At 40.8% G+C, this 12,875-nt stretch overlaps 1 protein-coding gene across 1 annotated transcript; it reads right to left on the reverse strand.

Annotated features, from left to right (window-relative positions):
• Nucleotides 1-821: 821 nt before the first annotated feature.
• tfr1b (transferrin receptor 1b) lies at nt 822-12,538 on the reverse strand. Its single transcript, XM_051410950.1, has 19 exons — nt 12,456-12,538; nt 9,942-9,993; nt 9,472-9,685; nt 8,956-9,166; nt 8,065-8,202; nt 7,555-7,639; nt 7,284-7,406; nt 7,088-7,183; nt 6,846-6,985; nt 6,479-6,642; nt 6,260-6,379; nt 5,651-5,736; nt 5,511-5,574; nt 5,365-5,432; nt 5,209-5,276; nt 4,925-5,015; nt 4,009-4,236; nt 3,715-3,864; nt 822-3,235 (listed from the first exon to the last, which is right to left on the reverse strand). Exons 2-19 carry the CDS (start codon nt 9,972-9,974, stop codon nt 3,023-3,025), a joined length of 2,292 nt encoding a protein of 763 aa, XP_051266910.1. The 5' UTR covers nt 9,975-9,993; nt 12,456-12,538; the 3' UTR covers nt 822-3,022.
• Nucleotides 12,539-12,875: the final 337 nt, after the last annotated feature.

Raw genomic sequence — 12,875 nt, forward strand, 5'->3', positions numbered from 1 at the left:
TAAAAATATGAATAAATAGTAATAGAAAATGAGCCAAAACTCCTCACAGACAGATGTTAAAAGCTGTTCTGTAAAACAGCACTCCAGTGATTGGGACACGTTACTGTAGCTCCTTTGGTTTGTCAGTTTTCCACTCTGTGCATTATTCTGTCCTCAAAAATAAGCAATATTCACCTAAATACACATTTTCACAACTTAATCCACATTTTAATGCTGCTGTCCAATCAGTACGAGCAGCAATTTGCTGCAAACCATTGACATTGTACGCATGTATGTATGTATGTAAGTAAATATATATGAGCTGCAAACACATAGCAATTAATGTTGTGGGTTTATTTGTTTTAATTATATAAATATGTGTCTCTTAAGTGGCACACAGGTATGTATAATGTAGATATAGTGCAGCAGGTGACTGAGCCTGATATTTGAGGATTAAAGCAAAACTACATTTTCTTTGGTGAAGATGGGAAACAAAATCACAAATGTACCCATTTTGTTCACTTTTGTTTGTTTTTGCATAGCAGACTACAAATTGTCCTTTTAATCTGAAAAGCAAATCACAGGAAGTAAAAGAATATGAAAGAAGAATGGCATTTTTATAAAGTAGCTCTGTTGCTGTCTGCTAAATGAGTTTCTCATAAGATTTCCTAGTTTCTGAACATTTTAAGGAAGAGGATGCAATCTATTGACATTTTCTGCAGGACTAAATAAAAACAAAAGAATGCAAAGAATGACAGAAAAAGGAAAACTGTCCAAACAACCTCCATCTCTGCAGTGAATTTCTATTATGTATCAGAATAGAAACTAAGATCAGACGTAGATTTACTGGATGCTATAAGCCAAAAGGGTTTATTAGACTTTCCTGCTGAACATGGAGATCACAGATCACACACACATCTTCAAGATCTTTTCAAGTACAGAAATCATACTGAGCATGTTGTGAAACAAAGCATTTCGACATAACATACAGTATTTTAGTTGCAGTTAGCGGAAAATGTAGGATGTAGGAAAGTAAAAACAGGATATAACAGCATGAAACTCAACAGAACTAACACAAGGAACCAAATCTATTCAAACATGTAACAATCTGAATAATGAAACAGTGACATTTTGCTCTAGTGTATATTCTAAAAAGGAGTTCATATAATGGTTTCAATAGGGTTGACTGATTCTGCTCTTTTAACATGTCTTATTATTAAACATTTGTATCCAGGTTCAATCAATTGAGGGTGCAATAATAATACATTTTTTTATATTATTTATTCAATTTTTTTTGTCCAGAGGCCTGACAATATTCTGGGAAAGCCACTGGGACTTAATGGGAAGACAATGGTATAATAAATATCATCCAGCAGCAAAAATATCGTTTTGTATCTAAAAAAACAAACATTAGTTCAACCCTAATTTGAACGTTTTGTAACACGGTCCAAGTCTGTTGAGCTACATCTCAGTAAAGCAATACAGTAACATGCAGTGAAGAGGAAATGTGTAACATGCAACGAGAGCTATTGCGGCTGCTTGTGGAGTGGATTTACATGTAGGCGAAGCATCTGAGGCGTTTTTAAAGTCACTAACACACAGAAACACTGGCATGGTTTGGAGGCAACGAGCCCGATAGACCAGAACCGATTCTACTGCAGAGAGGTCGAAAGCATAATACAGAAATGTGAGCCGCACCTACACAAACACACACACACACACACCTAATCCGGAAATAAGAAGACAAAAAAACCAAAAAATAATTAAGTATAAAACTCTGGGAAACACTGTCCCCGATAAGTTGTTCCACCCGTCAAGTGAAATATGAGAGACACTGCTCCCGATAAATACACATGTAAAACACACACACGCACACACACACGCACGCACACACACGCACACACACACACGCACACACACACACACTGGTAGGCAAAAACTACCATCACTGCTTGTCATTATGGAAGGCACTGCTTCCGATAATGGGGTTTTAATTATGGAAGGCACTGCTCCCGATAACTTTATCATTATTAACTGCTCCAAAGTAGACTGTGCAACATAAATGGCTTTCTTGCAACTTATGGAACCAATCAGCTCAGTTGTTGCGCTAAAAAAAAAAAAAAAAAGGTGGTGTTTTATAATGTTTTGTCAAGTTTCTAGATGGCTTTTTGAGCATCTTTTCATTTTAAATTTAGCATTCAGCCTGCTAACAAGTGCAGAATACATCAAGCCAAACATCATCTCTGGGCTTGTGGTATATAAATAAAATGTTTCTCTTCTAGTTTTCTAGACAAATTTAAATCCTGACACTAGATCAGGAAAAACTTTTTTTCTAGCCTTAGTTTCTTCCTTTTAAATGCTTTTTAAATAACTATTCGATGACAGAGTGAACGTGCAGTACTTTCTTGTGAAGTAATATTAGCAAAAATCACCATGTCAGCTGGAATCTCCACACAAAAAGGAAGAAATGAAGGCTGCGAAAAATAAAAATCTCACTTTATCAGGGGCTCCATTTTGTCAGCAACAGTTGAGGAGTCATTTCTGTAGCAGATGCTGCCGGAGGATTAGACAGTATAACCGTCATAATTATGGAAGGCACTGCTTCCGATAACGTCGTATAAAAAGACAAACGATAACTTTATAGTGGGCACTGCCACTGATAAAAAAAACTTAAGTATAAATAAGGTTTCTCAGTGTTTTGATGGCAAGAGGTCTCAGCGAAGGCTTCGACTGGTCCGTGTTGGTTTAGAGGCAGATTTGTCAGTAGATTTTTGTTTCTTCAAGTATTTTGTTCACAGTTTTTAGAAGGTTTTTTATATTTTTCTACCTCCTCCTGGATCTTTGAGAGCAGAACGCCCCCCAAAACAACATATTATATGCCTGTTTTTTTTTTTTTTTTTTTAAAAGGGCAGGGCTTAGACCTCTGATTGACAGCTTGTGCTTAAGTGCTGATTGGAGCTCCTCCCTCTGCTCTACCTCAAATCTAAATTTCATCGACACACATACAGGACACCCACGCTCACACCTCCCTGTTTCCCCTTCATTAGATTTCGTCATCGATGTCCCAGATGTTTCCCACCATGGCGTTGGCGCATCCCTGCAGGGTCCAGGTGGCCAGGGCCACCTGGGTGTGGAGCTGCCCCATGTCGGTGGTCTTGGTGATGGATGCCAAAGTGTGGGAGCCCCGACCCAGCAGGAGGTGACGGAAGGGAGTCTCTAAGGGGGACACGTACGGAGAGAGGAGGGAGTGCTCAACCTGGAACAATAAAAGAATACTTTAGTACATCTGAGAGGAACTTTTGGGATGTTTGACCAATCACAATCATCAAGGGCAAGCCTATCTCTGACGGCTAAAGCTAAAACGAGTTAACAGTAGACGAGTCTCAACTAATCAGTGTTTAGGGCAGTCCCCCGAAAAGTTCGATTTGTATCATCAGTCGAGAAGACCCTGAATCCGACTCACGTGGAGTACACCTGAGTCAGTTTTTAGTTAAAAACTGCATGAATGATCAATTTAATGCTCTGTACAGTCTCTTTCAAATAGCAGTAGACTCACAGATATATGGTTATAGATATAGATTGTATGTAGCATTAAAGCTTGAGAGTGTAAACAGGGTCGCTATAGTCTGGACTGTGGTCAATTAACATGAGCTGCTAGCACTGTTTGAAAGCGATACCCACACTGAAGTCAGAGATATTCTGCCCTATGTAAACCCCACAGAGTATGCATCTTACCGTCATGATCCTGTCGTTGAGGAGCCGACAGGCCTCCTTGTCGTTTAGGTCAGTGTTGTCGATGTCTCTAATGATGCCAGAAGCAGCACGCTGGAACGAGCTGCATGCTCGGCCTAGCCAGGTGGGATTCACTTCCTTCAGCTGTCCAGACTGCAGAATATAAAAAGTCAAACATATACATACATTTCTACCAACAAACATATTCTGGTCTTTATAGCTTGATATCAAAACCATTATTCATATTTTCCTGAAAAAAAACTAAACAAGAACAAACAAGAGCATAAAAAAGGTGACCTGTGAGAGCTGGCTGACGCGTTTGTAGACCGGGACCACAGCCTTGCTGATTTCTCTGGTGTACCGTCCCACATCCAGGTTGAGCACGTGGTCGTGGATCAGTCGCAGAGCCATCTGCCCAGCAAACTGTGCCGCCACCGCCGTCACTTCGCTGGTGCGATGGTTGGTTTGGTAATTGAGGTGGTCCTTGTTGTCCAAGCTGGTGCCGTAGTAAGCGTAGGTCTCAGACTTTAGACACAAACACACAGAAGCAATTTCAAGACAGTTTACATAATAGAGAAAAAAAAAGGAACAGGATGTAACCATTGAAAAATGTAATTAATCTGACTAAAATCAACTAGATATCAGTGAACTGCACAATTATGTCCAATAACCTGCTATTAAGGACAACAAAGTATTTAGGAAAGGTGTACATTGCATTCTTTTTTATTGTTACTTCTTGTTAATGGAGAATAATGCGCACCCAACAACAGAACTGGGAGAGTTCATGGGGTCTTCTTTAAAAGGGGAACGGGGTAGAGGATTGTTCTAGACTGCAGACTTTTCATGCTAATTTTAGATGAATGCAGACTGACTGATTTTAAATGTCACTGTCTTAATCAGAGTAAAGTTTCAACATAATTTCTTTTCCCCCCAATTATATTTATATTAGCTGGTATCGTAGAGACCCTAAATTGTTTTGTGAAGAGATTTACTATAACAAAAAAAGAAGGAAAAAAAAAAAAGACAGCTGACCCAGAAACAGTGGTACATTGTGGGTTTGAAGATGACTGCCATTATGTACATTTAAAAAGCACCCATTACCTTAATCTGATCATCTGTACGAACACGTTAACAATCCCATTTTCACTTGTTGTGGATAAATGGAAACACACAGTGTATTATCAGTGAACATCGGCTATTTGTTTTGACTCACATTGGGGGAGATGAAGTGGAAAGAGATAGAGGGAATCCCAGAGAAGGCCAGGAAGGGATAGGCGGGATCGTCCATTGACATTGGTCTCAGTCTGCACACATTGTGATGATAAGTTATTGAACATAGCAATTAGCAACAAAAAGTCAAACAACTAATACAAAAAAATTAAACAAAGAAAAAAAAAAAAAGAATCAGCATTTGGGAATTTAAGCTTTTTACAGATTTTGAATTTATCAAATTAAGGCATCTGTAAACATGGCTTTACATACTGGTTATCTACTTACGTATTGGCCTCCCAGTTACTTTTTCCCATCATATTGTAGATGGTGTCAGAACCAACGGGACTCTTCACCTGTGTGGACGAGGAAAAGTTAATACAAGGCGTACTGGTGTGTGCAGAGCTGGGTCAGCATTAAGTGGGTGGTTGTTGTTGTCCTTACCGCTTTCATCGTTCTCTCGAGGAGCCTGTGGAGCAGCGGACTCGCCGAGGCCATAAAGCTCCCATGACCTTGTGAGGAGATAAACTCAGTCAAATCACTGAAGAACATGAGTACAGAGATAAAGTGCAGGTGTGAACTGTACTGACCCATGACCATTCCATCCAGACTTATGTAGGTGACGACACGTTTGTCAATAGAGGACATATAACCCTAAAAACAAACAGACGTGTTACAGCAGATTCTTTTCTTTTTTTGTCTGTGTGGATGAAAGTAGTGTAGTACTTACTTCCAACCACTCGGTGGCACCAACACTTCCGTACTCTCCAGCACTCCAGCTTGCAAACACCAAACTCCTCCTGGGCCTGAACCCGTCTGAGAAAAACAATAACAGTGATGTTATCTCTCAAAAACACACACAGACACACAGACACACAGACACACAGACACACAGTAACTGGGGGTCTGCACTAGTGATCAACTGAGGACACTGTGATACTAAACCTTCATCTATACTTCTGCTTCAAGGAGTTTTACCCCATCTCAGTGGTTCCTGACCGGGGGGGGGGGCAAACTCCCACTAAGGGTCGAGAGGACTTCTTCATTATAAAAAAGGGGTGTAAGTACATGTTGTTGTTTTAAATATACAACAGGCCTCCATCTCAGCATTCATTTTTGTGAAAAAATTTAGCTGTTATTAAATAATGTTTAGATATAAACTATAAAAGTTTATTGGCAATAAGTAAAGTTAAGCAATAAGGCTATATTCACAGAGCCTTTACTCTCTCCACATTAGAAAAGCATGCAGTTAAAAACAACCAAAGAGCTAATAGAACAATGGCCAAGCATCAGAGAGAAGATGTTTGTTGTTTACAGCATACAAAGTATGATTTATTACCGTTCTCCACCATCTCGTGAACAGCCCTGGCCAGCTGGACCAGTACCGAGGTTCCAACAGCGGCCTTGGCGTAACCTCTATCCCAGGCGTCTCTCTGAGCTCCCAGCACAACGTAGCGATCTGCAGATTCACATACGGACACCAAAATATTGAAAATGTACGATGACAAAGACAATAATCCCACTGTAGATGATGAGGAGGGAGGAAGCTCGGTTCTACCAGGATCAGTGAATCCTTTGATGACTCCGAACACATTGTGGATCTCCCTGTTGACCAGCACGTTGTTCACCTCGACAGTGATGTTCTCGCTGCCTCCCAGTCTGTAAGTCACCGACTTTAAGCCGCCTAGAAAACCACCGCTGGCTTCAGGACCGCCGATTTTCCTAAAGGGGGGAGGGGGAAGAGAGAGAGAGAGAGAGAGAGAGAGAGAGAGAGAGAGAGAGAGAGAGAGAGAGAGAGAGAGAGAGAGAGAGAGAGAGAGAGAGAGAGAGAGAGAGATTTAATGTAAAATATATGTTGTTGATTTACGACCCATGTGGTCACCTTGGAGAGTGTATGTAGTATGTGTGTCTGTGTGTCGCCTTACTGTAGAAGAGCTGTGGCCATTTTGGCGGTGATAGTCTGGGCTGGGATTTTGGGGAGGCCAGACGATCGAGTTGGGGGGAACTGGGTGTGGTTGAAGGAGGGGAATCCAGGGGTGTAGGGGTCCCCTGAACCTAGATGGACCTGAATGGGGGACAAACGCAAAAATCAAGACACGATACCATGTTGTACCGAAGCTGTTGGCTATTTTTACACCAGGCGACAAACAGTTGAGTGAAAACTTACATGTCCATAGAGTGCTGTGTCTGACACATAGTCGTAATCTTTAACGTCAGGGTAGATGAGAACAGCAGAGGCCCCCTTCGTGGCAACATTATCAACCTGAAGACAGGTAATCAGAAACATGAAAACAAGCTTCCTGAAGTTGAAAAAAGAAAGAAAAGTGACACGAAGCATCCAAGGGTGTAACATCAGCACACACCTGCTCTGCAAAACTGATGCTTCCAGCCCGGAGCAGCAACACGCTGCCTTTCAGCTCAATGCTGTTCTTCTGCAGAACATCCAGGTCCTCCTGGCGGCCATAGTTGCCGTACACCAGCTTCCCCTACAAACACAGGCTCAGATCAGACAGGCCACTGCACACAACAGAGCTAAAAGCAACAAATGGCCACAGTTTACTGGGCATAAAAGACTTTTATTGGAACTCTGCTACAGAGCTGATGAGCAAACTTAATTATAAAAGTGTGACTTGCCTGGACTTCCCCAGTAGCACTGTAAGCCAGATACCCTGTCGGCTTGAAGTCATCCGAACCAAAAAGGATGCGGTTTGGACGCTCGCTGCCAATAAAGGGACAAAAGCTTGTTAGAATGTCATCAATACGTTTTTCGTTACACCAATATTTTTTGGTCTTGTCACCGTCTCAGGCAATGTCTCTCTCCCTTTAAAGCGTCCTGCAGTGTTTGTTGCTTCAGTGCAGCCTTTACCTGAGTTATCGGAATGAACTGCTGAGGGTTTATTTCTCGCCTGTACATCTTTTGAGAGGATTACATTTATAAATTACTCTTATTTTTCTCCATGGGGCTTTTGTTACACTTGCAGTTGCATGATGAGTGTACGGCACCCAATCAAATCAGGGACATGCATAACGACACCCCTTCATTTTGAGTAATGTTGCTGACAACAAGCCAAACTGATACCAAACTGTGACCTTTTAAAAAGGAAAATAAAATGATCAGTACAGCAAAAAATGTGTTGCATCAACCTGTCTGGCGTCTGCAGCTGAATGTAGTGGATGTCAGTCCATGGATCCATTTCCAGTGTCTTAAATTCGTCGAACATGAGGTTCGCCAGTTTCATATCTTCCTCGCTTCCCGCAGAACGTTTGGGCAGGTCAAAGTCCCTGCAGGCAAACAAACACAACTTTGTCTCAGTTGAGTCTTCTGAAATGACACTTTTCACGTACATCTGAAACCACTTCGGAGAAAAATGGTCCACAATGACTCATAAGGATAACAGAAAGTCTTTCAGAATGACAGATACTGAGCTTTGTGATGAAAGTTTGTTGCATTGTGTCGAGGAAAAAATTGACTCCTCTCCCAAAGCTTGAAACAAAGATTTTACTTTTTTGACCATATCTCCCAGCCCAGACTTGGACCTTGAGTTATTTGTGTAACCATTAAAAAAAATGAATAAAAAAAAAAAAAAAAAAAGTGTTTTTTTTTTAGGTCAGCCAGTGTCATCTACTACCGTCATGGAACTTGTTGGGTATTATCCCTTACATAATCACACTCATTGTAACCTTCCCCCGCTGCCTCATTTGTATTCTCAGACTGTCTGCAGCATAATACTCTAAAAATAAAATGTTCTCTGATCCCTCTCATCCAGTTAATTAATATTTATAATTCATTTCCCTCTCACAAGGAGCTGAACAGCCCAAAACCATACCTGGCTGGTATAAAGTATTGACACAGTGACATTGGATTTACTTTGGAAGGACTATTCTTATTTTTTTTGTTAACATGAATCATTTACTTTTTAAAGAACTGGTTTGTTTGATTGTTGGGTGTGCTTTGTAAGGTGTGTTCTCTTCTTGCTTCACCTTCAGTATGAATACATAACTAGTGGTTTGAGGGTGTGTACATGAACAGTGTACCTCAGAGTTTGGTCAAAGGCCTGGCTGGTGAGTTTCTGCGTGAGGAGGTTGGTGATGTCCTTCCAGGCCAGCTGAACTGCAGGAGCTGGTTTAACAACAGCTGTCGCCGTCCCCGTCGCCGCCCCCGTCGCCGTTTCAGTGTCCAACTCTTTGCTACAGTTCACCAGTTCCACCCGAGGTTTACGGTGGCTGATATAGCCGACCAGGTAGCCTGGAGGACAAACAGAGACCAGGTTTTTTAAAAAAAAAAGGTTTCAATTATTTTAGAGCAGCTAACAGCTACTGATAAACCCACTAAGACAGAGAAAGTTCTCAACCCTGCAGTTCTCCGATTTTTTCACTGGTTTCCTGTGCGTCAAAGAACCGACTTTAAAATCTCTGATCTGTTGCGGGTTATGAACCATCCAGACCTTTCCGGTGGCCCTGGCCAGGTCTGCTTTAAGGAGCCTTTAGACTGCGAGATGGGCATAATGACATAAAATGACTTAAGATAGGACAATGATGAGTGTAGCCTACCGATAACAAATATCAGCAGGGTTCCCAAGACCAGGTAGCAAATGTTACGGCGGGGTTGATGCGGAGGCGCTGGCCTGAAGCTCGGGGAGCCCCCATCCTGACCCTCAGCATCTGTAGCGTCATCTGTGGCATCATCAGACAGTCTGACCTCAACGTGTCTCTCTCCGTCCACCGCCGGCTGGAGAGTGAACCTGCTGTACCGCTCAGTTTTAATCTAGAGGGGGAAAGATAAGAGCGGAAACTATGAGAGCAATGTGTTCCTGATCCCACAGCTGCATGGGAGGACGACGGGTGGCCAAGACGTTACAAAGATCTAATTATTAAAGCGGTTTATTTGGATAGCAGAAGTTGCAAAACGGAGCACTAGACGTTATTCTCCATTTAACCAATTCACTTTTAGATACAAAAATAATAAAAAAACACGTACACAAAAAGTGTCGAAACTCTGAATATGATTAACAAACACTCACCATGCTGTTAAATGCAGACCTGAATTTATCCATCGTTGCTGTTGTTGGTATTCTAAAAAACAGAGAGTGGAAGACGGAGAAGATCGTGAGTTGCAAATAAGGAAAGCAAAAGCAAAGGCAGAGGGAAAGATGACAGCCCAAGGGAATCAGGGAGGAAAGGGCGGAAGGGGAGGAGGGCAGAGGAAGTGTGGCGAGTCAGGTTTCTAACAAGAGTTGCTATTCAGACGACCATTAAGGGTTCCCGTAGGTCTGCAGGGCGGAGAGTTTTCTCTGTAAACAGGCGGACTGTTATTCGCCGAGGCTGGAACCAAAAACATTATTTTATATAGTCCGAAGTACGTGTGTGTGTGTGTGTGTTTTGCAGTAGTTTTTTGTATTTATTTTGCTGAATATGACAAAACAAACGTTCATATGAATTTTATTTTACATTCTATCCATTAACTATTACTATAACTATTGATTTTCCCAAAAAAGGATTTTATCCACTGCTACTGTACACTTTTAAACTATTTCCTGTAGATAAATATCGTAACACCAAATGGAAAATGCAGAGCTGAAACGATTGTAAAAATTATTAACAGATATTATTTTCTCTGTTTTATGTAATTGTGAACAAAATCCCATTGGGCTTTGGACTCTATGGTCAAACAAAACAAGAAAAATTATTCAAATTATTGTCAGATTAATTTAAGCTTTTTTTGTGTAGTTGCAGCCCTACATTGATCAAAAGGTTTCAGTCTCTTTATTTTATTTTAAACAAAACCGCCAAAGTTTACCAAGTTCTAGCTTGTGAGGATTTGCTTTGTATTATGTGATAGGACTGAATACCTTGGAGTTTGGGTTAAAAGAAGCTATTACTTTGGACTTTAGAGACTATTTTCTAATTTTTTGACACTTTAGAGACCAAATGATTGGTCAAGAAAATAATCAGTAGACTAAAAGATAATGAAAAATTATTAAAACCACTACACAACATTATTAGACACTCATGATTAGTGATGGCATCAGTCATTATATTAATGTCAATATCTTTTTTTTAATATATACTGTATATATTTTTGGATCACGATGTGGAAATGTAAAATCAAATTGATGTTAAGTGTAAATTATCAGATTATCTAATAAATGCACATTACTTTATTATTCTACACTTTATCGGCCAAATGATAAGTTAAAATAATTATTATTATATATAAAAAGACATTTAAAATCAGTGATAAATGTTATATGTCATGCAAACATGTCAAATGTCTTAAAGAACATCCAAGAACTGGTTTGTCCTTCACTTTATGCGCACACACACACACACACACACACACACACACACACACACACACACACACACACACACAAGACTTGGAAAAGGTGACCTTCTGGTCTTGTTTCCACATCATTGTAAGCTTTGTTTCATTTATAAACATGTCAGTGGCAGACTACGCTGAGGCATCAGTCACAGCTTAAAGAGGGCTTGTTCCAACTGACAACCAGCATCCCCAGCCCCCCCACCCCCCACGCCCCAATCCTCACACACTCCTCAACGGTATGAGTACAAGTCTCCTTCCTCATACTGTTGAGGGGGAAAGTGATGCAACACAGTTCTGGTTAAATGAAACATTTCCTCATTACCGAAGAAGCAGAAAATAACATCGGCTTCTTCCTCGATTGATAATATCTGTTGAGAGTATACAGATTATAGCTCATCATTTACAGATACAAAATAATGCAAAGATGGCAAAGACAATACAGCTAAAAGATAATAAATAGAAAGATAGAAAGACTTAAACAATTAATTTAATACTATATATTAGAATGCTTATTACAGACAGCCCAAAACCCAATAAATATTTAGTTCACAATCATATAAGACAAAGAAAATCAGCATCTCTTTAGTTTGCATTTTATGTCAGTTATAAAAAAAATAATTTTTAATTTAATTAATTATCAACAATCATTTTAACTCAAAATCAACCTAAAAAAAGAAAAAGATCCAGCATCGGTTACTGATGGTCCTCATGCAGACACAGGCCTGTCATACAGTCTAATGCTGCTATCTGCTGCTTGTTGTTACATTAATAATGCAATCTGTGTTGTAAGAAACCGTCGGAGGGATGGTTACACAAGTCATGTCTCCACACATGGAAGCTCAACATTTTCCTCCACAGTCTGGGACGACTAACCTGATCTTATTTTTAAATCTGGAGGAGAGCTATTCATGTTTTTTATGGATTGGGGGGGGCATAAAACCCCCCCAAGGATTACATTTACATAAGACATGTAACAACCAAACATGTAGCAGATGAATAAACGCGTTACAGGAAGAGGACAGGTGACTGCAGCATCGTTTTGTGGCTGAGCTAGTTAGCCACACGTTTGATATCCTCCGTGTCTTTTCAGCTGGACGAAGAAATTACATAAAAGGCAATGCGGCTCGACAACAAGAGGACTTCACGAGCTAACCGTGGATAAAAGAATAACACACAAAAAAAAAGGTCTGTCAAATGTTAGTCAGCTCACCTTATTGTCGCTCACACTCCGAGCGTTTTCCGGTCAATCAATGACAGAGCTGGCAGAGCTGGCCTTCCTTATAGGGGTGTGCTACTTCCGCAATACGTCACCTCGAAGCGGCACGTACACAGGGATGGGCGGTGACTGGCAGGAACCAGTGACAGCGGAGATAACCAGTGACTGCATAACCAGTGACTGCATAGATAACCAGTGACAGCGGAGATAACCAGTGACAGCGTAGATAACCAGTGACTGCATATATAACCAGTGACAGCGGAGATAACCAGTGACTGCATAACCAGTGACTGCATATATAACCAGTGACAGCGGAGATAACCAGTGACTGCATAACCAGTGACTGCATAACCAGTGACTGCATATATAACCAGTGACAGCGGAGATAACCAGTGACAGCGTGGATAACCAGTG

Source organism: Dicentrarchus labrax, unplaced genomic scaffold (genome assembly GCF_905237075.1).
Source record: "Dicentrarchus labrax unplaced genomic scaffold, dlabrax2021, whole genome shotgun sequence".
In the NCBI taxonomy this organism is placed as follows: Eukaryota; Metazoa; Chordata; class Actinopteri; family Moronidae; genus Dicentrarchus; species Dicentrarchus labrax.